This window comes from Lagopus leucura, unplaced genomic scaffold, assembly GCF_019238085.1.
Source record: "Lagopus leucura isolate 7727_CA_CO unplaced genomic scaffold, USGS_WTPT01 97-36_obj-0_obj, whole genome shotgun sequence".
Lineage (NCBI taxonomy): Eukaryota > Metazoa > Chordata > Aves > Galliformes > Phasianidae > Lagopus > Lagopus leucura.
The window spans coordinates 27,598-55,491 of NW_024968623.1; the positions used below are offsets into that span (position 1 = coordinate 27,598).

Sequence of the window (27,894 nt, forward strand, 5' to 3'; positions counted from 1 at the left end):
ATTTTTGTTTATTTTTTTGGCAGCACACTGTTGCCATGCTCAGCTGGTGACTGGCTATAATCCGAAGGCTATTTTTCTGTACCACTGCTGTCCTAGCACTCTGTCCTGTGCCATTCTGTAATTGCTCAGCTGACTGTTGCTTTGGAAGAGCAAAAATCTGCATTTGTCAAATTCACTGCTGGACTTATTGAATCGCTGTTACTTGAATTTATTAAGCTAACTTTGAATTCTAATTGCCTTCTACTCAGTCAGAAGTTAACTCAAGACTGCTAGCTCAGACTACAGGTGCTCCTACAATTCAATCAGTATATGCCATCCAAGTCATTAATGAAAATACCAAAGAATATCAAGTCAGAGCAAAAGCACAGAGAATCCTAATCAACACTCCTGCAGTCTGACTGTGCATGGAGTTTTCCAATCAGGTTTCCAAAGCTTTACTTTTAAATTGACCTCACATAGACCCCATTTCTTATGGAAAGTCATTAAAATAAAGCTGTACCTACTGCTTCTCCTTTCTTCAAAGAAGTTTGTCATGTCGATGTGAAAGCGCTACATTTGAATCATTTTGATCTTTCTTTTAGAGGCCTGCAGGCAGTTTCTCCGTTCCATTAATTTTCCAGTTTAAATTATTGGCTCAGAGTTCTGAACAGAAGGGTGGAAGAAGAGACACAACCTGAGCCTGGAGACTTTACCGCATCTCCTTTTTCTCTTTAAGGCTTGAAAATCATAGAATCATAGAATCACCAAGGTTGGAAAAGACCTAAAAGATCACCCAGTCCAATCGTTCACCTATTCCCAACAGCTCCCACTAAACCATGCCCCTCAACACAACATCCAGCCTTTCCTTGAACACCCCCAGGCTCGGTGACTCCACCACCTCCCTGGGCATCCATTGCAGTGCCTGACCACTTTTTCAGAAATGAAAAGTAATACTTCCTCATGTCCAGCCTGAATCTCCCCTGCCGTAGCTTGAAGCCATTCCCTCTGGTCCTATCACTAATGACACGAGAGAAGAGGCCGACCCCCAGCTCACTACAACCTCCCTTCAGGAAGTTATAGAGAGCAATGAGGTCTCCCCTGAGCCTCCTCTTCTCCAGGCTGAACATTCCCAGCTCCTTCAGCCTCTCCTCATCAGCCCTGTGTTCCAGACCCCTCACCAGCTTTGTTGCCCTCCTTTGAACACGTTCCAGGGCCTCAATATCTTTCTTGCAGTGAGGGGCAAATAATTTACCACGTGGGATACATGACCCAGGCATAAAGATGACTCGTCTTACTTTGCCTATGCTGCAAATCTCTTACCTATGGTACATTAAGTAGAGCTCATTTAAGTGGGGGCAGAGGACAACTCACCGCTCTGCCCTAGCACCATACTGCACAAGGTCAATGAAAATCTTGTGCTCCTGTGTGGATTCCTTTGCCATTATACCAAGATTGCAGTGACCAGCTTCTCACCAATATCCTCAGCTTCCTTCACTGATCCCCCAGCTGACTGAATAAAAAAAACCACACAAACAAAAAACACACATAAAATGAAATAGATGCGTATCCAGTAACTACTTCCATGACATCAAGTGCTATGTGGTAGAACTGCTCCCAGCATCAAACTTGTGATGACAACTTTTATGACTATGACTATGACTATTACAACTATGACAACTTTTTCATGAGAAAGAAGCCTGTGCTGACTGGAGACATGACTTCCCAGGTCACAATAAATACCCACTATGTTCATTAAATTGATTTCTTGTTTAAGGTGATAACATAAAAGCATGTAGCTCTTAAAAAAAAAAAAAAAGTTTTTGCCATTACATTTCTTGATATTTTAAGATCACTGAATTTTATTGCTCTCTCACTCCAGGAAATCACAGAATCTAGAATGTGAGAGTATTTGGACAAACCCAGCATCTTCCAAGCAATCTTTTTGTTTTGTTAAAATCTTACACTTCATTTATGATTCCAATGTGCATCCTGAGTTTATCTGGTCTTATACAATGCAATTATATCACCTTCTGCAGTCTTAGTCTAAACTGATTCATGTGATACAGACCTTCAGAAAGTTCTTCAAGGGTGAGAATGGGAACCTTTAGTGAATCAGCCACTTCATATTACTAACAAGCAGTAAATACAAAGAAGGTTAACCATTATGCAAGGTAAGAACAGAACACAAATACACAGTTATCACTAAGCCCATACTGTAGGAATGTTTTCTCACTTCTCTTCCAGCAAAATGTTATGGGCCTGTAACCTCAATAGGAAATACTGCTTTCAATGCATTAAAATGTCAGTTTTAAAGTTACACTTCCAGAAAAAGGACAGACATGCAAATATGAAATTCATAACTCATTTATTGAATATATATATATATATATGCAAGGATACCAATAAAAAGAAACTAATACTGCAAACTACAACTTTGGAAGTAAAGCCAATATAACAGGAACAAAATATACATAACATTGTAGATAGGAATGCATTTACCCTCTTTTACACATTCCTTGTCTTTACACCTAATGTAAATGTATGCTAGAGCAAAAGCTGCAAATGTTAACCTAACCTGAGTGCTTTTTGACAAGAAACAGTTCTCCAGGATCTTTTAAGGGTTGAGATGTCACTGCTGACTAACGAATGTGCATACATATGCATATATGAAATTGGCTTCAAAAAGTATATAAATCAAGAGCCGTGGTGTTGTTGTTCTTTTAAATCTCCATCACATCACATCTCCATCCATTCCACATACAGTGGAATCTTTTCCTTGTGACAAGGAAGAAGGGCTACTATTTGATACAACGTACTTTCAGTTCCATTCAGATTAATTTCATCTAATGAGGATTCATTTTCTTGTCAGCCTGATTCAGCACATTAATACTTTTGGAATGCACTGATTATCACCTGGCAGATAAGTCTGGTATTTCAAATACATTATGACATCTTCATCTCTCACTCTGCTTCAGTCTAAAGCTATTCCTCAAATAGGCTGCAGTAAGAAGCAAGCCCTCTTCCTTTTATTCCATTTCTTGTACACTGAATACCAGACACTTAGAGCCAGTTCAGTATAATCTATCATTTCAGATCAGCACAGCTCTTTGTACCTTGAGATCAGACTTTGTGGAGTGTAGGAGATGGACTTAACTCCTGGAGGGCAGCAGTAATCTGGTGTAACTCCTAGTACAGCTTTATCACAGAGCCTCCTGTGGATCAACACCTGCTGAATAAGCAGAGCTTTAGATCACCTAATCTGTTTCATCCTAGTTAGCTGCACAGATGCTGGTACTGAACCATCCTTTTGCCCTTCTTTGAAATGGAGTAATATCACAGCTTACTGCTCTGGTGTTTGATCATGCCTTGGGACTTTGGCATTACACCAGCTGTATCCTCAAGTAATTTGAACAATACCCTTCTGATGCCTGTCCTTCCTTGGTACAGTCCTTTCTTGGTATAGCACGATCGCAGATCTGTTAATATAGAGATACAGTGAGTTGGGGAGAAACCTCCATTCCAGAGGATTCCAGGAGACTTTAACAGCACACATTACTCTTGATTACACTCGTGAGCAAAAGAAATGCCCAAAGGCCAAAAAAATCAAATAAAGTGAGACCAGTTTCGTAAGACAAGTTCTGTTAAATTCAAGAGTTCTGATTGTGAGATGAAAAACAGAAGGTGCCTATAAAAAAAAACAAAACAAAAACAACCAAAACCCATCTCAGTAACAAATAGATTGCATTAATTTACCTAGCTAGTTTAAACATACCTATTCCACCTATAGAGCACTTCCATTACTTCTAACATTTCTGGGAACGCAGTAGATGCTCCAGAATATTCTTCAATATATGCTTGCAAAGATTACATTACTTTACCAAAACAAACGAACAAAAAACCCCTCAGACAGACTGTCTGAAATTCCAAGCTAAAATACACATAAAGAGACAGTAATGGCAGTATCTTGTCTTAAAAAAAACAAAAAAAAAAAGATGTAAATGTTGTATACTATCATACATTGTCATGCTTTTAAAAACTACAATTAAGGACATAAGAGATGTACAGTAAATACACTGCTGAGGTACATTTCTTCTAAATATTAACACCACAACATAATTACTCCCCAGCAGGTAATGCTACTTGGGAACGTATAAATACAATTTTTACACTGTAAGGCACTTTTACCCAGCATACATAAGTTGAAGTCAGTTATGACAAATTTGAGGTTTGTAAGAGAAAAGATTTTTGCTTTTAACATTATTTCCATGAATTTTGGATTAATGACGATTCAGTCAGGCCATCTCAGCACAAGGAGGTAACAGGTAACCAGCCACCGTTCTGCTACCCGAAGGTAAAGTGCTGTTCTCAGAGGCATGGAATGGGGAAATTTATTTCACAACAGATGAATTACTGGACTGAATATTATACTAAGCAACGGACACAAGATGAATTAGAGCTCAGTCTCAAGTACAATCAGTATGCTGGCAGACCTACCCCCATGCACCTGTCATCCAACCCTAGTCAAAAATACAGTAGATGCAAACAAAGTGCCTTTATTTCATGGGAGGGCCATGTCTGAGGCACAAATCTACAAGTAATTTAAATGCTGAAGGACCTTATTTTGCCTTCTAAAACTGAGTGGCTGAGAAATGTTTGTATTCTCAAAGAAACAAAACACCTTATAGACAATTTCAGTAATCGATCTGTCATTGCAATTCAAGTCACGCTTTTAATTTTGAAAGTTACAAATACAAAATAAAAATGATCCATGGCATCATGTTTAGAGCAGTAACTGAGTATTTTCTGTACACAGCGATATTTCTTTCCAAAACTGTATTATTCTCCAGGAAAGCAAACAGAATTGAATGAATTCTAACAGGTAAAATGTTAGAAAGTCTAATATACAGTAATTGAGTCCCTCAAGACATTAAGGGAATGCATAAGAAGACAATGACACACGTTATATTATTTAAAAATACAAGTAAAAAATGCTACAGAAACTCATGTTACAAAATGAACTGTTTTGCAATACCAATCACAGAAGAATTGTAGCAGTTTATAGTCAAATCAGTGTATTTTGCTCGTTTCCTTCTTTCAAATCTAGGAGTTTTGTTGGGGGTTCAGAGTGAAACAAGTCAAAACCCTAAACAATGTGGTGTGATAGCAACAGACAAACGTGGACTAGATTCAGCTTTTTGGTTTTATTTAAGTCAGTCTGAGAATGTGCTTTAACAGACCAATTGAAGAAGCTTGGAGCCATCAGAAATGACAAGGTATTCTGAAAGCAGTCAGAGGACTGATCTGTCAGGTTTGGTATAACTTAGATCTGATTATTCCCTAAAGGAACATCAAAATCTGGAACGAAGAATTCCATGATGTGATTGTTGACAAAAAGTGGAGGAAAAAAAAAAAATTAATCACCAAAACAATAAGGATGATAAGCAGTTTCTCACATAGTGGTCATAAGATTAAAAAATAAATACCAATCTAGCAAAAAAAAAGGTTGTTTCCTCGTTCTTCTTACAGAATATGGGACCTCTATGCATATTCTGGACTAAACATGAAGTGTTCCACACAACACAGAACACTTGAGGTATGGACGTCAGATATGGTGGCTAAATTCCATAGTGAGTTAAGAGTTGTAACTCTCTGAAGAGAAAAAAAATTGGGCTTCAGAGTCCAAGCATTTATATAGTAAGGTTTTAATCACACTTAATGAAGTGTTCTTTGTAAATCAGAGACACAGAAAGAAGTGGGTCCTTGGGGAAAGAATGAACTACAGCCCTTTGGCATGAGTCCTAAAGCTCACAGCTCAGAACCAACAGCTGCTCAAGTAAGTCTCCCGCAAACAATGCTGGGTGGAATGAGCAACCACAACAGGAACAACCTGAAATGTTCAAGCGTGCTTCGATGTACGCTGAGTCCTTTTCTACTGTGTGCTTTGCAAGCAAAAACAGAGAGCGGCTCTCCCATTATAGCCTCTGGAACTTGTATATGAAGAAAATGCAAAATTCACAAAGTACCAGCTTGTTGCCACCACCAATTTCTGTCCATGTTGTCAATTAAACTAGCTAAGACCTTCCCTCTTTGCATGAATCCACTAAACAACTTACACATTCCAAATCTTAAGGTTTTTATTCAGTCCAGAAATATAGATCTTACTTCATTTCAATGTCTGCCTTAACTTTTGACACTGTACATATTACATATCATTTATATAGTGTTTCATTTTTTCCAGACACTGCAGACTACAAACTACATAATATTGACATGTAAAACTCTGCCACTTACTGAAGGCTCACACACATGAACGTTTCAGGCAGTTCAATGAAACTTCTAACAGAGCTGGGTAGTAAAAAGTTACTAACCCTTTTCTGATTTTAGAAAACAATTTAAAAGAATTAGTAGTTATGATGTCTTAGCCATTCCCAGTTCTATAACTCTGTCCCTTGAACCTGTTTAAAAAATGATGAAAAGAATGGTAAATTTAAAATCGTACAGAAAAGCATTTTGCAGCTCTGATATCACATCTACATTAGCAACAGAAATGAGGGCCTCCTTCCTTATACTGTTACAGAGTCAGCTGGATTTAAAAAAAACAACAAATCCTCCCCATTTTTCTATAGTGTGCCAATAAAAAATACTTATCTGCATACACTAGATTTAAATACTTCACTGCAATAGACTACGTTAAATGGATACTGCGATTCAGTCTCGGTAATAGATCTGTCAGGGGTAACTTCCATACCTAGTTTCCATTGAGCTGCTGCTGAGGAATGTCATTATGGTCAGTGCCTGATTTCCCACGGCTTTTGCTTTCTCTTTCTTCATCCTCTTCATCTCTTTCGTCATTTCCACTATGGTTTTTACAATAGAGTCTAGCACAATGAAAGAAACAGTGAGGGTTTTTGCTGAAAATATCAGAGATGCTCTGCTCTCAGTTAGTTTTGAGAAGTACTACAAGGAAATTGGTAACTCACGTCATGTTTTTCAGCCAAGAATCAGTTAAACAGAAAGAAAATAAGGCTGCAGAAAAGACTAGCCAACAGAACTTGGATCAATTCTCATCTTGAAAAACTGCTGCTACACTGCTCACAGAATGCCCTCTTGTGGGCATCAGAAACTCAACCACAGGAAGTAATGGACGTCAGGGGATCCAAGTAAAGCCAAAGTAAAGTTACAAAACATATCCATATGGAGTAACTTAGATTATCCAGGGCTTCCATAACAGAATGAGTCAATTAATTAAGGAGGAAAATACCTTAAGTCCAATCATTGTTTTTTCTCAATTTGTATATTACTACAGAACTACAGAAATTTGAATTCAGCAGCCTAATGGAAATACTTCGTACAGTTAACAGTTCCTTAATAACAGATACATAGAGATATATTTAAAAATAATACATCTGACGTCAAGTTGGGCAGAAGAAGTGCCATGCAATATTTTCACTCGCATTACAGACTCAAGATTTACACAGCTCCTTACTTATAAATTCCTCGTGACATATTCTCGATGTATTTAGCTTTGTCTTCTACTCCACAGTGGTAATGGTACGTTTTTATGCAGGCTTTAATTTCACACCCAATAGTAGCACCAGGCTGGCTGCAAAGCGTGCATTTCTGTTTAGGAAAGAAGAAAAGAAGGGCATTGCTCAGCCTTTCCACCTCTTCACATTCCGTTTACATTCAGTTTAGTGTTCCTCGTGTTTACTGTGCTCCAAAATAGTTGCTGTAATTTCTCTGGCACATCATCCTTCCAATAAATTTGGAATCAAAGATATTGTAAAACAAACCTACTAAAAACATGAACGCTCAGATCTACCTGTCCATGGCACCGAAAACTGCCACACACAGCTTTATTGCAGTATTGCTGCATTTCCAAGTATTATTTGATTACCAGTTAAGTTAGTATTTTGATACTATTTTTTTCAACTAACAACGTTACCAGGTTTTGCTTCCCCTCCCTTTTTTTTTTTTCTCCTGCAAAGTTCTTAACACTTTTAAGGAAGTCTGTAATTTTAATAAAATGCAATGTGACATTTTGCCTAAGGTCTTAACACTTCCACATACTAAAATATCAAATCAGTTGGAAAGAAGTCACTGCAATAATGGATTCTCTAAGCCTATCTGTAGTTTTACAGACTACTTCTACCAACTTTACTTTTATTCTCTTACAGTACAGGAAGGCTAATACTTTATAAGTACATTTACAAATGTACACCACCATAACAAACCCTAAATAGCCCAACCACCACTAATTATAAAGGTGATTCCAATCTGGGTAGCTATGCCAGAAGTAATAATACATCTCAATTTTGTATGAAGAAGTAAATGGAAAAGGTTGTTTCACAAAAGGAAGTAGGCAGACCTGTATATACCTCAGTAGAATCAGCAATATATTCTCTATATTCTCCAGATACGTACCATTCTTTTTCCTCTCTTGATTTCCTGAAGTACAGTTTTGATATCAAAATCACCAAACTCTGCCCTTGATGTTGTTGTTAGCTGGACAGTGCCAGAAGAAAACAACTGTAAAACAAATAAGTCCAAAATATTCTCAGGTTACCAAACACGGCTAAAAAATTACGTGCACGACTCACAGAAGGGGACGTTCTGCAGACAGTTATCTCAGGCTAAAAACCATCAGCATGGTGAGTGTTCTGTCTGATGGACCCACCTGAACTGCTTTAACTACATTTGCTACTTCAGAGAGATGTATTTTAAAAGAAAAAGGAGTAGACAAAAAAATGCTGAAAACATAAAGGAATAAACAAGAAGCGTCATTAAATATCACCACACATTTTAGGAGTATTCTGTTCCCTTCCCAAGACTGCTGGGGAACGCCAGCTCTCTGTTCAGTTAAGGTAGCTATAGGAAGAGCACAAATATATGGACTGCCCACTGCATTTATCCTGAAGTAAAACAGAAACTGCTGAGGCCATCCTGCAAGGCCCTACTTCATTCATAGAGCTAATTCTGTGAAAGACAGCACTATTTGCTCAAGTGCACTGAAATTAGCAAATTCCCTGCAAGATGACAGTTTTCCAAACACAATCATCTAAAGGCAAGAATTTCCTAGAACTTCCACGTCCCACTCCCTGCTTGAGTCACACAGCCTGGATGCACTGTTAGAAAATTAAGTTCATTGATTCTTCCTGGATTTTGCCTGCATGCCTGTGGAGTAAAGGTGCTTGTACTGAATTTTTGGAGTGGACTCTTGGAGTTAATTATTTTTCCCTTTAAATGCCATGTATGCATTTTGACACTCGCAGAACATTTTTAATATGCTAAAGAGCTTCCCTGAACTAATTCCATCTCTGAGCCTGCAGCCAACTTTTATCCATATTGCCTGCAGTGAAAATAAATGAATTGCACATTTCACAACACTTCAGTGCTTAAAGAGACCATCAGCAAGACAACATTCACGCATAATTACATGTAAAGATACTGTATTAAAACCCAAAGCAGCAATTCAGATAACATTCATAATAAACTGATTAACAACAATGCTGTTACTCACCATGCACTTATAGTGTGCTGCAGCCTTTTTGGCATTAAATATATGAAGCTTTCCTCTAGCTTCATTTTCTTCTTCACCTGCATGACAGAATCCACATTTAGGTTTTGTATCACTGGGGCTGCTTCTGTGGGGAGACCTGTCTCTCTGAAAGAAAAACATTTTACTAAAATATACTGCTGGGTTATAAATAAGGTTGCAATTTTAAAAGCCTGTGGCCACCAGCTGGAGGCTCAGACAAATGCAGATTTTAATTAAAATGATATTCACAAAGAAGAAACACACAAATGCTCTCTTCTAAGAAGTTGAGCGTATTTACTGCTTACATAGGAACTGCTTTCTATTTCGTCTGTGCCATGTGAAGATGTGGATCTAGTGTCTTCTGATTGCCCTTTTAAATTTGTTTTTCTTGGCTTTCCCTTACGACCCCTCCTTTTTCCTTTGGGAGGTGAAGGCTCCAATTCATGTTCGTTGATACTTTCTTCTAAATCTGCTTTAGAAGTTAGAAAACATCATCAGAAAATAATAATAACTGTAGTTCTCAAAAATATCACATGAACCAGAACCAAAAGCAGATAAGAAAAAAAACCCAAAAAACTAGTATTTTCCTTATTTTGGTCAGAAATTAAAATAGTAACCTTTTCACACTTATTACAAACGTGCAAGATCCTGGAAACATCATTTACTTTGTTTATGTTCGTATGTATGTATTATGTTCATATCATGAGCATTATGTTAAAAAGATCCAAAGCTGTGTCACGTTTGAGAAAGCTTTAACCTTGCTCACAAATTCTACTTTCAGGACCAACACACAGCTTCAGTGTTTATTTCCATCCTCACTGAAAATATGACCAACAGATGTCAATCCATAGTGCAAAACAATTTTAATTTTGTTTTTAAAGATGCACACATTCAGTATAAACTGTACCTGATCTTATGCCAGCAGATCTAAGTAACACCTCTCTCCTTGCCTTATTAACTGGTGTATTTTGATTTAAGAAAAAGTCACACATTTTGGCTAAAATATTAACCAGTTGCAGAACTGGAAGGTATTTTGCCTCTATGAGACACATCTAATATTTCATTTTAGTTGCAGAACATTTTTGCATCTACACCTAAAAAGCCAGTTTACAGAAAACCATGGATGATTTAACCACCAACATAGAGTGTTTATGGACCATTAAGAATATAAGAAAGCATGTTTTGAATACAGATATACCAAAGAAGTCTGATGAACTCCTTTGAAAATGCCAGACCAAGTGCTGAATTGCTACACAGAACCGTCTGGCATTACAGCAGTGCACTGCTGATTTTTAAGATGCATACAGTCCACACAGATCAATCGTGCAAACTTCCCAAGGTTGCTTCAACTACAGTCTAATTAAGCCACACCTGATATTAATAACCAGCTCTACCTTCTTGCTATTAAGGCATCCCAACTTCTCCACTAATCCAGCTCACAGGAACAGCTTTTCCTTCTAATAAGCAACATCCACCTCTGCTCAAACTACAAAGTTATTTCAGTAACTCACTTGCAGAAAAATGCATATACTCTGCTATATAGATCTCAAAATCCAAGCCATAAACATCATCATGATCCCGAAAATGGAAGGAAGACCTCATCAGAAGATCTGGAATCTCTCTACTATACATTAATGGCACATGTATCTGTGGTGATACTACCATTAAGTATTGCTGTGGCACTTACCACCGATATTTCTTAGTCTCAATAAACAGAACATCTTACTCTAAGAGCTGCTTCACCAGAACTCCTATTTCTTATCGACTAGCACATAAAAATCAGATCACATTTTCTCTAGCTCATGATTAACAGTGAATCAACCGCACAAAAGGTCGAAGTCAAAGCTCTGAAATATATTCCAAAGCCAGAAAATTTTAGCAGCAGAAAACCGAAGTCTTGCATCCAAGTGCATCCTATTCAGCTTAGTCTATCACATTTCTTGCTAAACGCAGAAGTAACTACAGCTTCTTGCACATTTGTTAGCAAAGAAAACCAAATGCATCACAACGTGCTACGGTGAAATGTAATTCCCCAAAAGCACTGTGCAGTTGTGTGGTTAGAGGGAGGCAAAGATATGAGAAGAAATTCATACAAGCCTTCAAATTATTTTGGCTTAAATCTCCAGATCAATCAGCTATACAGACATATCCCCAAGTGACAACTAAAATACATAAATGCATCTACTACAACTTTCCTATGCTTCAGTATGCATCCTACTTTACACTGAGATTGCAAGAGTACCGCCATTTATTTCAGTCTGAAAAGGAAAGAATATGTGACGACAGGGATTATTTAGTGAATCTACCATCTAAACTTACTTTTCATTTAACATTATTTGCTCAATTCTTAAAGCAACACTGTGCTATTTAAATATCCTACCTCTTGACTGCACACAGCAAGTTTTACTACAACCTAAGAAGTTCTTCCAAAGAAAATAACTCCATCTTGTCTCTCAGCATAGATAAGAACTTCCCCCTAATGTATTAAAAACATGTCAGTCTTTTGCACAGGTGGCTCCTTGTTGAAAAGAGTCATAGACAAAAGTGACCATTAAATTGTTGAGCCTTTAAGTAACATCAGCATACAAAAAGTTAGAAATATTCCTTCCAAAATCAGAGATTTCGCTGCTGCGTTCCATGACGTGGAATGCAGTCCCTTAACCAACATTATTTTTTTTAATCCAGAATCCTGTCAACCATAACACACTTAGTCCACCTTTTTTTCCTAAGCATTAAAGCATACTCTGAACCCTGCATACTCACACTCTCACAACTGCAAATGAACATTAACTGCAAAAGTACAAGCAAATGGGAAAGTCAGTTTCATGTAAGAAATGCCACAGCCCCCTCACAGAGTATGTTCTCAAGTGCAATTTTTAATCTATAAGTAAAATATTAAAATTTAACAAGTAAACATGCTGTATTTTTAAAGGATGCTTCCAGAGTAACAAAAATCCACCACAATTTCACAGCTTTCCTCTAAGAAGAATCCCTTTCCTGTCCTCAAAACTACTAATCCCCAAAATGTTGAGAATTCACTGAAGTCCAGACACTTGATCCAAGTCAGTGCAATTCCTTGTGGAGTCAGGTCCCTATGTGACATGGAGCTATGGATTAACACCACTGAAATGTGACCATCTGCACTACATCACTCTGCAACACCACAGAACTTTAAAGTTTCTCCTTTTTAACAGTGCTGTGAGCTGGTGTAACAGTACCAAGGACAAAGAAAATTGTAACCAGCTTTAACATACACCTGCCTCGGACGTCCTTTACTGTTTCAATAAGCAGTATGGTTCGTGCCCTATCCCTCCCCTCAAGCCCACTGCCAGCTTACCCAGTTTCCCTGGCATCTGATGGTTGGGTGTTTCCAACTTCTCATGTCAGCTTGAACTAAGGAAAACACAAAAAGTTGTTCAACTCCTCCCTCACCAGATGAAGTTTCACGATGGACATCACCCAAGCTCTGAATCCCCTGACTCCCTAAGTATTCTTCAACTGCCCCCATCCCATATCCCAGTACTGCATTGATTTTTAAAATCACCACGATATTCTCAATACAAGGTTATACGAACTCTTCAAAGCAGGTATCCTACGAGCTTTCTGCAGAAGTCCCTGAACAACGCGTCTGAAAAAACAAGCTTAATATTCAATGTGTTCTCAGGAGGGTGTAAAGGGTTAGAAATCAAGAGGAAATATTTTATGTTTTCAAAAGCATCTAAGAACATGATACTGTAAACTCAGATGAGCAGGGAGATGAGTAACAACAAGCCCTACATTTGCATTTTAGGAATCTATGAGCAGTACAAAGTACCACAAAAAGAAGATGAACAAACTTCTGTACTTTATAAACTGTTAACATGGAGACTGAGCGTTAGAGAGAAAGTTAAAGATTTCTCTTTTGATCTGACTAGAGGGAGAAGGGATCAAGATGCTTTGCTGCTTAAAATAAAGCTTGACAAGAAGTGGAGATACCACTCATCCCACTCATCTATTCTTTATTACTTGAGCTTGAAATAAACCCGGAATCATCCTTTTCCAAAATCTAGATTAAAGCAAACTAACACACAGCATTAAATGGCTTAAAGGCTGTGAAATAACAAAGAAAAAGAGAATGTGTCCAACAAGGGCTAATGATGCTCTCTGTACCTCCTACATTATCTTAAACAATGGACTAAGTGAGCCAGAAGCAAAGGGTCTAAGGGTGTACAAGGAAGGTAAACAGAACTGACTGGGGAAAGACATCTGCAAGTAGGACTGTCCATACAGGTAGGACTGTCCATACAAAGAAGTCAAATTGCAGAATACAGAAGCACCTTAAATGTGCCGCTACGTAAACAAGAAAACATTCTGGAAGTTTCCCAGAGCATTTGTGATAAGAGAAGTTCTGAATTACAGGGAACAAAATCAAGCTTGCTGGACTTTTAGAAGAGAAACAGAAGGTCAGAAAAAGGAAAAAAAATGTATTTCAGCACATTAAGGTAAGAGATCCTTAAAAATACAGCTGAGAAAGAACTAATCGTGTCTGACAACAATTATGTTTAATTGAAATATCAAAATACCTAGAAACCTTATTGTCTCGATAGACTGTAACAAAAAATGTGAGTACATCTCTAAGCATTAATAAGAACCAGAGGCTTCCATATTTGCAAGCAAATAGAGAATCAAGTGAACACACCCTGAAGTAGCAGTCACTAATATTAGAAAATGATGTGAAATCACACACAGAATCACAGAATCACAGAATCACAGAATCACCCGGGTTGGAAGGGACCCCAAGGATCATGTAGTTCCAACCCCCCTGCCCAGCAGGGCCACCAAACATACACATTTAGATCAGGTTGCCCAGGACCCCGTCCAACCTGGCCTTAAACACGTCCAAGGACGGGGCATCCACAACCTCCCTGGGCAGCCCGTTCCAGGGCCTAACCACTCTCCTAGTAAAGAACTTCCCCCTAACATCCAACCTAAATCTTCCCTCCTTCAACTTAAAACCATTTCCCCTAGTCCTGCTGTTATCAGCCCTTCTGAACAGTTTACTCCCCTCCTGGGTGTAGGTTCCCTTCAGGTATTGATAGGCTGCAATGAGGTCACCCCGCAGCCTTCTCTTCTCCAGGCTGAGCAAGCCCAACTCCCTCAGCCTGTCCTCATAGGGGAGGTGCTCCAGCCCCCTGATCATCTTAGTCGCCCTCCTCTGGACCCTTTCCAAAATCTCAATGTCTTTCTTGTACTGAGAAATCAAGTATCTAAATGCTGAGTACAATTTCTATTTTCTTTTTGAACATGGAAAAGGACAAGCGTTATGTCAAGCATATCCAAATTCGAGAAAACAGGGGTGACACAGAAAAACAAGGTAACCCTTAGGTCACCAACACCACATTTTTCAAAGTATCAGATTCCTCAAGGAACTGATGATTCCTGTTCAAAAGCTACTTTTGACTCAACAGTACCTATGTTACAAAGAACTTGAAATTATTTCTGCAATGAAATGCTTTTAACATAGAAAACGAATAAAATAGTCCTTTATAAACATAAACGTTCTTTCAAGCAAACAGCTATCGACAAAAGACAGCAGACTGATAATATATTATCTACATAATCAAAAAGCTTACAATAACTGGTCTGGTGAACCTTTCAAACATCAGTCAGCTGACCAAGTTTCTATTTGGATAATGTCCTGCCTAGGTAAGAAGCAGAATTACAATGTAAACATCACAGCACAGCTCCACAGACAGTATAAATCATTTACCATATTACTTTCTGATTTTTTCCTTTTCCATTAGCTACTTGGTTTTATTTAGGACAGCACCACAGTGATGTCCCCTCAAAATACCTAATTAGTCTACAATGGACTGAATATGTGGTTAATTTATTATCTGGATCAATCCTTCTTGTCCTAACACTGTACATGCATTTGATGCCATACTCAGAGCAGCTCCTCGCCACAGACAATAAGGCTGAGTCAGTGGAGCTTAGAAAGAAACTGTAACCACCCACCAGCAGAGCTGAAAGGACAGCAAACTGCAATGCTACAGAAGCTTTTACACCTGGCTGCATTGGCACCTACAGCGGAAGGCAAGCTTATGCTACGAACAGTGTTAAAGAAAACGCAACTATGAAGAAACAAAGATTAAGGCATCCCATGGTGAATCAAAATGTTACCTAGTCACAATGCCATCAGGTCTGCGATGTTTCTCCTACCAGCCTTTGGCTTCAACAGTACTTTGAAAAAGTGATTGGTTTGATACTGAACTTCTAACCAGGTCAGACAGAGGAATACTATCCTGACCACACCTACTACGCAAAAAGATAAGCACAGATTTCAGTTTGAGCTTTAGAATGAGATAAAAAGGGTGCTGAGACATGGCGCGTCCTTATTTCTATCACGGAAACCTAATTCCTCAAGGCTTTGTGTACAGCTACAATAGGAATCACCGACATTATTTTCTGACCCAGCAGCTCCCAAGGGTCCGTTTTAGACATTAACAACAGGCAGTCACATGGCTGCCTTCCTTATTCTTCATTAGGAGGGAACGGATCTAACAGAAGAATGAATGACGTTCTTCTCTTAATTAATATTAAACTGTCTGGATCAGCTGAACTTGTTTTAAATACAGAAGGACCAGGGCAGCCCCACCTGCAGGGAACTGAATAGAAGACAGCAATTTTAAAATTTCGATGATTATTTCTAGTAAACTGAAATAAATTCCAATAAACAGCCCCAAAGCTTTACTCATAAAAAAATGAACTGTACCAAAAGGGACAGCAATTTGACTAAGAACGAGCTGTGATAGGTTGGAAGCACTGGCACAGTCTCCCATAATTTGTTAGGCACTGGAAACTTAGAAGGCTCGCTTAGCTTACGAATAAAGTATTTGAGTGCAGGTCAGGTCAGTTATATTGGTAAGCAGCAAGACAAAAATCTCGACGTGCAGACACAAAACCAGCAGCTTGGTCTGCTCTGCCATGTCCTCAATTTCATCAGCCTCACAGCCACGAACAAAGAGAGCACCTCACTGCTATTCTTTTACCAGCTAGGGGGAACACGGCACAAATGAATTACTTGAAACGTGCAGAAGAGTAAATGCAATGTATTTTTCTTGTCCTGTGTCACCTGAAGGCTGGGCTATACAGATAAATCAGACAAAGCTAACAACTGTTGAATCTGATAACAAATGTAAAGCAGGCTGCTTTGCTGCCACGTTTCACACTTTGATATTCCAAAAAACAGAAGGTACTTCACAGCTCCTCAAAATTAAAGGGAAATGAACTCCTGTCGCTCATTAATTTTGTCTTGATGAGTAGGGAGATACTGAGTCCGATGAATTCCAGCTCCACTTGAACTTCACTGTAGCAATAAATAACAATTAAGAGGTCCTTTCTGTTAGGTTTTAACCTGGTAAGCTGAATTCCAACATAGGTCCTTCATCTGAACTTCCAAATAGCCTCAGGAAATTTTCTTTAACAGGTATTAAATGAGCAGCAGATTTTTAAATTCTTATTTTTTAAAATAAATTGGAAATAAAAAACAAGTAATAATTTGAAGAACTAAGAATCTTAAGAAAAGGTATATCAGAACTCTGACTCGAGCCAGGATGCTAAAAGGAGCGCTTGCTTTTGAGGGCAGGGACAGAAAAATCCTGCTATTAGGCAGCAGTGCAACCTACAGGAAGAGAAAAGCAAACCAAAACCAAATCTGTTCCACGCTGCATCAAACCAAACAATCCTAAAAACTCTTCCAATATCCCCCAACAGAAGTGACATTAAAAAAAAAAAATAAAAAAAAATCAGAACAGAGAGCAAGGGATAAAAACACAGACGTTCTACATTGACCAAGCATCCCAAAGCAATAAGCTTCCATTAGAAAGTGTCCCTGTGCACCCAAACCCGAGTAACATAAATATTGACGAGCTTCAACTACTCTGTCACAAAAAACTGCTGTAAGCAAGGATTCATACGAAGGAAACATAAAACAAGAGAAAAAAAAGGTGCTATGTTAGCATCTTGTATCCCTGGCTGGTCTATTCACTTTTCTGTGCAAGTCTTTTCTGGCTTCACAAACCACTATTCTTTCACATTTACATTCCTCTCTGATATGCAAATTTCTCTCAAGAAACAAACCAACAAAGCACACACACAAAGCTTATCTGACTGCCATCCTGCATCTTCCAGCTACCACCTCACTGAGCAAAATTCATCAATTGGTCATTAAGAAACAAAGCCTCCAAGGTCCCTTCTTAAACTCTGAAAACCATCCCATACACTTCTCTATCTTGTAGAGGTAATTAGTTTTACTTTCTTTAATTTAGTGGAGGTTCAGCACAACGCCCCCTGCTTGTGCCATTATAAAATCTACTACTAATAGTCTTGTATGGGTGTAGCACCAGAACTGTATGTGCTAAGGAGAGAGCTGCTGGGGAAAGAGCGCTGGGCTACCAGCACAGATGTTAAATAAAACAAAAGAACCCCTGTGAAGTACAACTGCACATTTCTAGAGGCATAAATCATAACGGAGCTAAATATTTTAGGCACAAACAGTTACAGCAAAGTTAAATTCTAGCTAAGATACCATTGTGCTCCTTGGACTCAGGATGATGTTCACTACTCCTGGTTTTCCTCTCAGTCTGACCCTTTCTGGATGGACCTGTCTGATGTTTAGAAGCTGCCATCACCAACACATAAGAAAAAACCCAACACAGTGCCTCTGCAGTAACTTTTCCCATGTCTTCTCAGACAGATATATGCATAGCCATAAAAGCCTCTGCAGTTAGGGAATAACACAGTAGAACTGGAGATAACCATTTCTGAACACTTTTAAAAGCCCAAGTTCTGATCCTGCACAAGTTGTAGTCCTGCAAAGAGCTCCAAGCAGAAAAAAATAATGTCTTGTGACTCCGGGCTCCATGTATTTTTCAATAGGTTCCAGTGTGAGCCATTAGTCATAAGCACAAAATTTAAATATTTAATTATTAAACATGAAATACATTTAAATATCACAAAGAGAATGGTATCTCTCTCCTTGGATTCAAACGTCTTCCATATTCTGTATGGAAAACAAAACTGTGACACCCATTGTACGATTACTATGCTATTTATGGTGCTTTTCTTTTTTAAACCCACCAATGGCAAAATCAGAACAAAGAGCATTTAAAAAACAAGCAAACTGATATTTAAGCAGACAAAAAAAAAAAAATCAATTTTACTTTGGAATTTTCTATTGCTTTCAGTATTGCAGGAACAGTGACGCAACACCCAAAGCTCACAATTAGTGCTGCACCATAAGAATAAGAGCAGAAGAATACATCATCCTAAGTATGCATTTGGCAGACAGAAATGGAATTTGTGACATTTTGTCTGCTCTCAATACACAGCAATAAGCTCCTCACTACTTAAATCTGTGACATTTCTATTGAAAGTAACACAAAAGTGAACTAAGAAATGCTTGCTCACCCAAATCAGATATAGCAGAAAACAAACAGGTGGGGAAAAAAAAAGGCCTGAACACAAAATTGCAAAACTAGTTCAGAATGTAGCAGACCATGAAGTTTGTCTATTTTTGTGGCATATCACCCCTTGCACACTTCACTGCTCTTCTATGCAAAGACACACAGCTATGAATGCATACAGCTTTTTTTTTTTTAATCAAAATTGAACAGAAACACATCTGTCAGTGATCTGATCATAAACCCTTTTATTTAATACTGGGCTCTTCTCATTTGAAGAACTGGATCTAATAGCTCAAAATATTGTGGAAAAAATAGGAATGTTAGCAATAGAAAAGATGAGCTGTTACCTGACAAGCTCCTCGCATTTCAGATGTGGATACTGTGAATACTGAACTACAAATATAAACCAACTTCTTCCTACAAGGGAATGCATTTTTTCTACCCATCCTTTATTCTATCAGAGCATGGTATATCTGCACAACACCCTGCCATTTAGTTTTTGGGTTTCCTCTCCACCTTAATCAATCATTTTTAGAAAAATACAGAAATCAGGCTTCCAAAGTCATTATTTCTCAATAAATAAACAAATAAATAATAAAAAAAAATCTAAATTTTACTGAAAACATTTGTATTCTCCAGAAGAATTAAATATAACCGAAGTATCTTTCTACAATGGGAAAAATTTATATTGAATAATTTTACCTTCAGAGTTATGCGTAGTTTTCTTGTGTTTTCGACATAAAATCCTATAAACAAAGTAGTTGAAAACTGTCAAGTCAGTCAGGATTCACAGATTATTTACTTATATTTTAAATTTAAATGCCAGTACATTTTTCTCCCACTTGTAAGACTCACTGACATACAAATCTTTCAGTGAAAAAGTGCTTTCATAGCACATCACTTTCTGAATGCCACAATCATCATCAGAATATTTCTGCAACAGTTTTAAGTTCTGAGTGTTGGTTGGTTGCTCTTTATTTAACAAACAAACAAAAACAACGAAGAATGTGAAATATAAATACAAAAGGAAAGATAACAAATAAAGGATAGTTACATGTAAATGCCTTGTGAGGGTTTCTCTCTTATCTGAGCTTTATCATGCAGAGCACAGTAGTAGTGATACGTCTTGTGGCATGTTTTCACATCACAACCAATGGTTGCTCCAGGACAGTGGCATAAGGAACACATCTGTAAAGACACAAAAGCACAACTCGTGTTACTGTTGGCTCAGTACTTCTGAGTTTAAAAAGAAGACTGATACTCCATGTGTCACCCCTGGTGACAGAACAAAAGAGGTCATGGACAGCAATATTTTAGTGCATCTTGCTGAGTACTCTGCTCTCCTTTCTAACTCTTCCAGCTTTCGGCTGTTTTTCTTCATTTATTTTAAAATTAAGGAAAAATTTGTTCCTTTTATGCAACAGTACAATCATCAGGATATATGAATTACCAATCCAATGATAAAAATATGTGATTTACTTTTGTAGAAAATTATGTACTTCACAGAGGTGACACCTTATGTTTGGGTCATCCCTACTTATTCTTCCGCAAGCACTCAATTTGCAGTCAGACTCCAGTTCTTATCCAATTTGAAATGGTATCTTATGTCATAAATTTGAAATATTTTAATAGCTGATCAAAGCTTTTTTATAGGAGCCTAGCTTAAAATCAACCTCATTTGATCGACTTCAGCTTGTGCTTCATTATTTTTATACACGGACTGGTGTAAAAGGAAACTTCCTTCTCATAAATGCATGAACAAAACAGACCACAGGAGTTGTTATGTTGAATTATTAGCCTATTTAGCCTGAGGGTAATATAACATTTATTCAGTTGGTACCAATCGTGTTGTCCAAATGGCCACTGCCAACAGATTAATCAATCAAGTTACATCAAGTATACGTGAAATGTGATGAGCTGAAAAATAGGTGATCTCTTAAAAAAAATCCTCCCATGCATAACTAAGAGACAACAATAATTCCATCAGTGCATTCTGTTCCCTAATTAATGAGTTTTTAAGAGTGCCCTATCCAGGTCTGAACTTGGAAGGGTTTCTCAGACAGGACTTTGTTACCACAGAAATACTCTCTGTTAATCACTCCAAAAATGAACACGCCTCAACCTTCAGCACAGACCTGGCTGTCAGCTGCAGCACCTACTGAAGGAGGGCAACTACATCACATCTGTTTGCAGACACATTTAGTACAGGCTAGCAAAATAATTACATATCACAATGCAATACACTGAGATAATTTTGCTTCAATGAGTTCCCAAATAAAAATACAGGGTAGAACAGGAAAAGCAGACCTTAGCAGCACAGTTTGGCTGCCTAAACATAAGCATTGGACTTTAAGTTTCCTAACAAGTCAGGGGTGGGGAGGGGATGAAGAATTCCTCCTGAGAGTGACTCAGAGCTATAGATTTCTGGTGGCTGCAGACAGAGATAAAGCACAGCTACCTGGAACATCCGAGTTAAGACAAAATTAGTCTGTATGTGCCCTCCACACAGGTAACATCTCAGAACTGCAAATCGATTTAAGTTGTTCAGCTGCTTGCAGAAAACACGGATATGATTGAAGTGTGCTCCAAGAACATATGCAGCTGCTGTGTTGGTGAATGTGCACAGAGAGATTAAGAGGCACAAAGAGAGCACCAATGATATCAAAACAAACATCCTTAAAAAAAGATTAAGAGTCCCAAGAGCCAAAGTTTCTTTGTGATCTGCACTTTTATTTACTACTGTGTTCTTTCCAAGTCCCTAATCATGAACTGAATAACTCGTGAACGCTTGTTTCTTTATGCTTCATCTGATTAGAGCAAATAAAGTCATAGGTGTTGGAAAAGATAGAGATGAGACACTAGATGAAATATCAGACTATTACAGAATCGTGGTCCTACAGAGATACTTAGGACTATTAGTCCAAAAACTGGTAAATACCTCAGAGTGATTTAAACTGAGGAGTGAATTGATCATCTATAGAAGCATTCCGAAAAAGAACCAGACATTTCTCAAACAGCAAACAGTAAATTCTAAAAATGAAATACATGACTAGCTGCTGGAGAATTAATTCTGAACAATTCTCTTCCCATTTCTGATGAATTTGGTAGAGCTGCAGTCACTGCTGTACTGATGCATCCCTAAACACTGATATCCAAAGGCATTGACTTATATCAAGTCAGTATAAAAGGAATCCAAAAAAGTATATTTAGTAGTTAAAATCTATCATCAAAGCCAAATAATGGTAAAGGCACGATATTACCCTTACTAGGTCCTCAGAACATGGGTTTCATTGTTAAATCTAGCAGAAAATATTAAATAGAAATGGTTGAGTTTGAAATATAAATATAGGGAATGTTGTTTCTTATATTCAGTCCATTAAAAGAAAAAAATTGGCATATTCTGAAAATGAGTTCTCAGATTTGCTTGGAAAACAAATGCACAACTGCTCTGACAAAAAAAGAGGTTGTAAAAATAGGATTTCTGAACCTACAGCTCCATGATTAAGTTACAACTGTAAAAATAATAATTTACATGAGAGCAGACTTGACTGGAATAAACTACTTTTGATGCTTTCTTAAAGATTCTTCAACCATTATTTAGAGTTCATTTCAATCTGAGTACCATCAGATCCACTGATTTTTTTTCCCTCTAATACACTTCATCATCGCCTTTGGTAAGCTGTGCATTTCCTCAGAGCCCCAAAGAAACAACATATGATAAAACACTGCACAGTTTCACAGTCCACTCTCTGGGAGGTAGGCAAATCCTCCCTCCGTTTTCAAGGGCTCAAAACAGACTTACCAGTTTAGTGCCTCTCTTGATTTCTTTCTGAATATCCTCAATAGAGAATCCACCAAGACTCTCATTATCAGTGTGTGAAGATACCAGCGCAGATGAGAACAGCTACAATTACAGAAACAAAACTTATTATAAGTATTTACATCACCTAGAACATTTACACATTTGACAAACACCGAAGCTTCAAATTAGAGTGCTTAATCATCTCCCCAATGCCACAGCTGACTGACTTTTAGCAATATCTAAAGATGTGTTTGTTGTCTTCTACTGGCTCACGACATTCATTTCCTTTTTCCTACGGGTTACTTACCATACATTTGTGATGTGCTGCCACCTTCTGGTTTTCTGACATCAATAATTGTCCACATTCATTATCTTTATTAGATCTACAAAAACCACACTTCCTTTGTCTTGACGAGACTTTTTTCTGTCCAACTGAGCTTGTCATGATTTTAAATGCTCTTAGAATGCCACTTTAATCCTCTCAATGCTACAGAAAAAAAAGCGTAATCAGCATGTTAGCATCAACACAGGGCAATTTAGCTTACAGTTTTATAAATACAAGATCGGTCGCTTGAAACTGATCTACACCTCTTTAGCTTTCAGTTTACACTACTAAAATACACCCAAATCAATGTGCACTGGGCTGAGGCAGCAGTCGGCTACTTGGAATGAAACTGAAGCAGCAAATGGATTTAATTCTTTAAGCAAAAGGTTTGAACGTTAAAATAAAACTATGGACACACGGGAACCTTTGGGGAAAAAGCAATACATTGAAAATATATCAAAAATGGCAATTGTAAGGGGGGAGGAGTTAGTTAATAGCTAAATAGAATAATTAATCCTATTCTATTTATTACAGCAAAGCAATTTGTAGGAAACGTACTGCCTGCACCTGCAAGAAAACCCATCCCACTGAACTCATGCTAAAACAGAACCAAAGAACTGAGCTCAGCTTCACACCCTGAGCTTTTTTGAGTTTGAAAGCTCAAAGCAGCCAGCAGAAGAGTAGCTGCCCTCACATGAGGGTAGCGATCAGAAGATAAAAAGTTACCATTTTAGGTATGGCACAGATATGTTGTGGCTGGTCAAACAGTGGGAGCAACAACATTTTAGAAGGATCTCCCCTGACCGGCTCCAAGGGAAACCTTTCCAACAGCCACTGCAAATCGAGCAGCACCACACCAGCTATTGGTAACTGCAGAACTCTTTTTCCTCATCTAAGGAAAACAAATGAGGATTAAATGCAGCACAAATCTCAACATTTTCACACACTCTCAGCAACGTATTGGGAAAATCTATCATTAAGGTCCCCAACTCCTAATGAAGTCCAGAAGTGAAAACACCTCATGAGAGCACGTGCCTCTTGGTCCAGCACTATGCAGTCTGCGCTCATTAGCTCCTGCACCTTTCAAGAAATAAAACACTGTACTCTTCAGACTTCACACCTTTTGGAGATTACAGTCTTAATGTCAGAATTGTCGCAACTGCAATAAAAGTCTCCTCCACAGCCTTTGTCTGCACCAGACTCTCATCTGAATATGAAAAGCTGCCACGTAGTTTGATATTTTGGGGAGGGGGGGGGAAACGACAAAAATCAATCCAGTGAGAACAGCAGATCTGCAATACATCTGGACAGTGCCACAATGGCTGGCTGCAGGAAAATGCGTGACCGGTGGTGGAGATTTGCATAGCCAAGCCTGCCAGCTCCTCTCTGCTGTCAGACGCCCCTAATAGTAATATCACTCACTGCTTGTACAACTGAAAGCAGAGGAATGTTATTAAGTTTCTGTCGGCACGTATTATTGCTAAAAGACAAGGCTTTCTGATCCTCACTCTTCCTCTCTCATAGATTTTCAGACCGAATTCTAAGCGCCTGCCTTGCAATGCTTGCTATGAAATTCGTGCACCCAAGGGTAGCATCCGTGCTGTATCTATTTGGCTGCTTTATCAACAGCTTCATTCGTTCTCTTTGTAGCTGGAAAGCAGTTTAGTTGCTGGTGATTCACACTCACAAGAAGAACGCATAGATTTCAGATCTTGCTGATCTGCACAAAAAATGTGCCAATCTGGATCAAGCAGTCACAGCCTTCTGCAGTGGCAACGGGGAGTCCTTAAGTGTTAAACACAAAGGAATTATTATACTGTATTCTTCTAAATTAAAAAAAAAAAACACAACAAAACAAGACAATTCTGTCATCTCTTTTTGAGTAAAAAGAATGAATGCTTTCTGAAGGAAGGAAACAGTTAATTTTTTTTTTTAATTTAATTAAAAACCAAAAAACTGGGAAGCAGGAAAAAATCTGCCAAAGATGAGTAGGAAATAATATAATTTTTTAAAAAAAGCCTTGCTTTCATGTCACGTTCAATAGCTCAACATAAATCACACAGCGATGGGTTAGAAACAGATTAACAAAACACGCACAAAGTTGTGCTTCAGTAGATCTTCACTGGGGCCGTTTGGCTTGTATTCAGCTCATACTGACACTGTATTGGCCGTGCTTCTCAGTATATTGCTACATTTACTTTTTTAAAAGGAAACTTAGAGCTTCCCTTGCACACGCGCACAGGCTTTGCTAACACAAACTTTCTCCCACAGTAACGACTGCTAGATACAACAGGCAGCCTTCAACCTCACCAGCAAAGCCACATATTAAAAAAAATGCAAATAATTTATAAAACACACACACACAAAAGTAAAAAACAAAACAAAAAGGGCTCTCATCATCGTTCAATCATAACAGTCACTTCCCAGAAACAAGAAGCCCAAGGCCAGCACCGTGGCTGAGCACAGAGAGCTGCCCTCAGCTCTGCGCCTCCGGAGCTGGGAGGCACACAGCACTGCTGCCACCTGACAGATGCACAGCACTTCCAACTCCATTTTTAAGGCTCACAGCAAAGTCCAAAACCCACTACACCTGGAATGACCCTCCTTTGTGCCCAAATGCCCTTCTCAGCCCATCTCAGCTAAAAACAGCCATTTTCTCAAAAAGATGAACGAGGTGCTCAGCTATAGGACAGGGCAACAATTCTGAAAGCAGGACCTCCACGTTTGGTTTTCATCTCTTGGGTTAAACCCCCAAATGATGAACCCGGTTTGTCAAACATCAAGCTGCATTCCATAAGAAGATGGGAAAAAAACCCACATTAAAACACCTCCATATTTGTTTTCTATGTTAAAAAAACAAACAAACAAACAAAAAACCTAACAAATAAGACTTTCAGAACAGTATTTAAATATAGTCTGAACAGAAATATTGCTTGTCAGCTTTGTCAGAGAAAGCTCCACGGGCTGCTCACAGAAAGTGATGCACCAGGAAGCACCGCTTGGGCAGACTGTACATATCTCTATCAGCACGGGACACGTACTGCAAAACACAGATACAAAACACAGATACGACATACAAACACATTTTCAACAAGCTTGGGATAAAAACTGAAGGTTACACATACCCTAGAAACCACAAAAAAGAAACTCGTTCAGTCATTTTTCACTCAAAAAATTTTCGCTTCATTTGCATTCGTGTTTCTTAATATCCACGAAGGGATTTAACACAATGCTTCCCCCAACAGCATCTTCTCCTTATCTTTAAATAAGCAAGCTTTACACACCTTCAGGCTTGCATATTCTTTTCCTGAGTTCGAGGCAACAGATTTTAGAACACAAAAGAAAAGTGCAAGTTCAACGGCACGGGCAGGGAGGAGGTTCTCGGTTTGAGAGACGTCGATCAGCACCAAAGAACAGAAAGTAAACTGTATTCTGATCTCTCTTTATTGCCTTAGTTCGCTTCAGGAGCTGCACGCTTACAGAAGTTAGGCTCCTGTTTGCAGTCACAGCAAAGGACAGCGATCTGTAGGCTATGCTCTCTCGTGTACAGATTGTTCTGCTGCGTGGCCTACACGATTAACAAATAACATTAAAAAAATCACTCGGGATTGGAATTTCTACGTAAAAAAAATGCCTGACACCCAATGAAAACCTCCAAAACATACATAAGGCTTTAAAAAAATATTCATTAGGCACAATGAAGTGATTTGGGCTCTCGGGAAAAGCCAAAGAACACAGTGATGTGGTGCTTCCCAGATGCTCAGTGGAGATGCAGTCTCTGTTCAAGAAACTTTCAGTGCTTCCTAACGCTGATGGCCCATCGCTGGGGGCACAGCCGGGCACAACGGGGCGATGCACGGCAGCAGGACGGCACCTGAGGGTGCCTGCAGTGCCCAGAGCCCAAAGCCTCACGTCCTATAGAGAGCTTTAACCCAGAGCCGTGCTCTCGCAGCATCTTGCCGGCACTGCACAAAGCAGGACTGGGATTTACGGCTGTAACTTCCTAAAAATAGGGGTCCAGAGACGGGGGAAAGGCAGGCCCAGCGCCGGGAAGCCCAAACAATGGGCAGGGAACAGGTAACCGCGATCGGCGCGGAACGCGCCGAGGCGGGCAGGCTCCGCAGGCAGCAGGGCCGGGCTACGGGAAAGTTTGAGCGCTCTGACGGGGCAGAGGGGCGATCCGAGAACCGCGCCGCTCCGGGGGGCACAGCGGCCCGGCTCCGCTTCGGGCAGCGGCTCTTCCCAGCCGAGGCCCAGCGCTGGGGGCGGCAGGCTCCGCCCGGGGTCGGGGGGCTCGGCGGGCCAGGGGGTTCGGGGGAGGGAGGGGGGGCCGATTCCCCCCTTTTTTCTCAGCGCATTTTGAGGGGAGCGCGGCCCGCGAACACGGGGGCGGGACGCGGGCCGGGCCGGGCGGAGCGAGCGGCCGCCGGCGGGTCGGGGGGAACCGAAGGGGGCAGCGCTCCGGGAATCGCCTCCCGAGGGGACTGAGCCGGGACCCCCGGGGGCGGGCGGGCGGCTGCGGCCCGGCGGCGGGGCGGGCGGTCGGGGCGGGCGACCAGGGCGGAGGAACGGGACCGAGGCGCCGCGCGCGCCCCGGGGCGGGCGGCAAAAGCGGCGGGTAGGGGCGAGGAGGCGCGGGGCGCTCGGTCGGCGCCCCAGTCAGTCAATCGGTCCCTCGGCCGGTCGGCAGTCACTCACCCGTGCGGCGGGTGGGGCGGCGGGGAGAGGAGCCGCTCGGGCACACCCCCACCCCCCGTCGCCGCCGGTCTCTCACGGCCGCTCGCTCGCCGGGACCGTCCCTTTC

At 39.7% G+C, this 27,894-nt stretch overlaps 1 protein-coding gene across 6 annotated transcripts; it reads right to left on the minus strand.

The window, feature by feature from the left end:
* Positions 1-2,327: 2,327 nt before the first annotated feature.
* On the minus strand, positions 2,328-27,894 carry PHF6 (PHD finger protein 6). 6 transcript variants are annotated; one of them, XM_042894618.1, is made up of 11 exons: positions 27,789-27,894; positions 23,073-23,252; positions 22,766-22,867; positions 20,018-20,151; positions 19,666-19,709; positions 9,823-9,986; positions 9,500-9,643; positions 8,404-8,508; positions 7,466-7,599; positions 6,728-6,857; positions 2,328-6,434 (listed from the first exon to the last, which is right to left on the minus strand). In XM_042894618.1, the coding sequence occupies exons 2-10, from the start codon at positions 23,208-23,210 to the stop codon at positions 6,728-6,730; spliced, it is 1,095 nt and encodes a 364-aa protein (XP_042750552.1). In that variant the 5' UTR covers positions 23,211-23,252; positions 27,789-27,894; the 3' UTR covers positions 2,328-6,434. The 6 variants fall into 6 exon arrangements, with proteins under 6 accessions (XP_042750552.1, XP_042750551.1, XP_042750550.1 ...); XM_042894617.1 differs by having other exon boundaries at positions 2,328-3,455; positions 9,823-9,989; XM_042894616.1 differs by having other exon boundaries at positions 2,328-3,664; positions 9,823-9,989.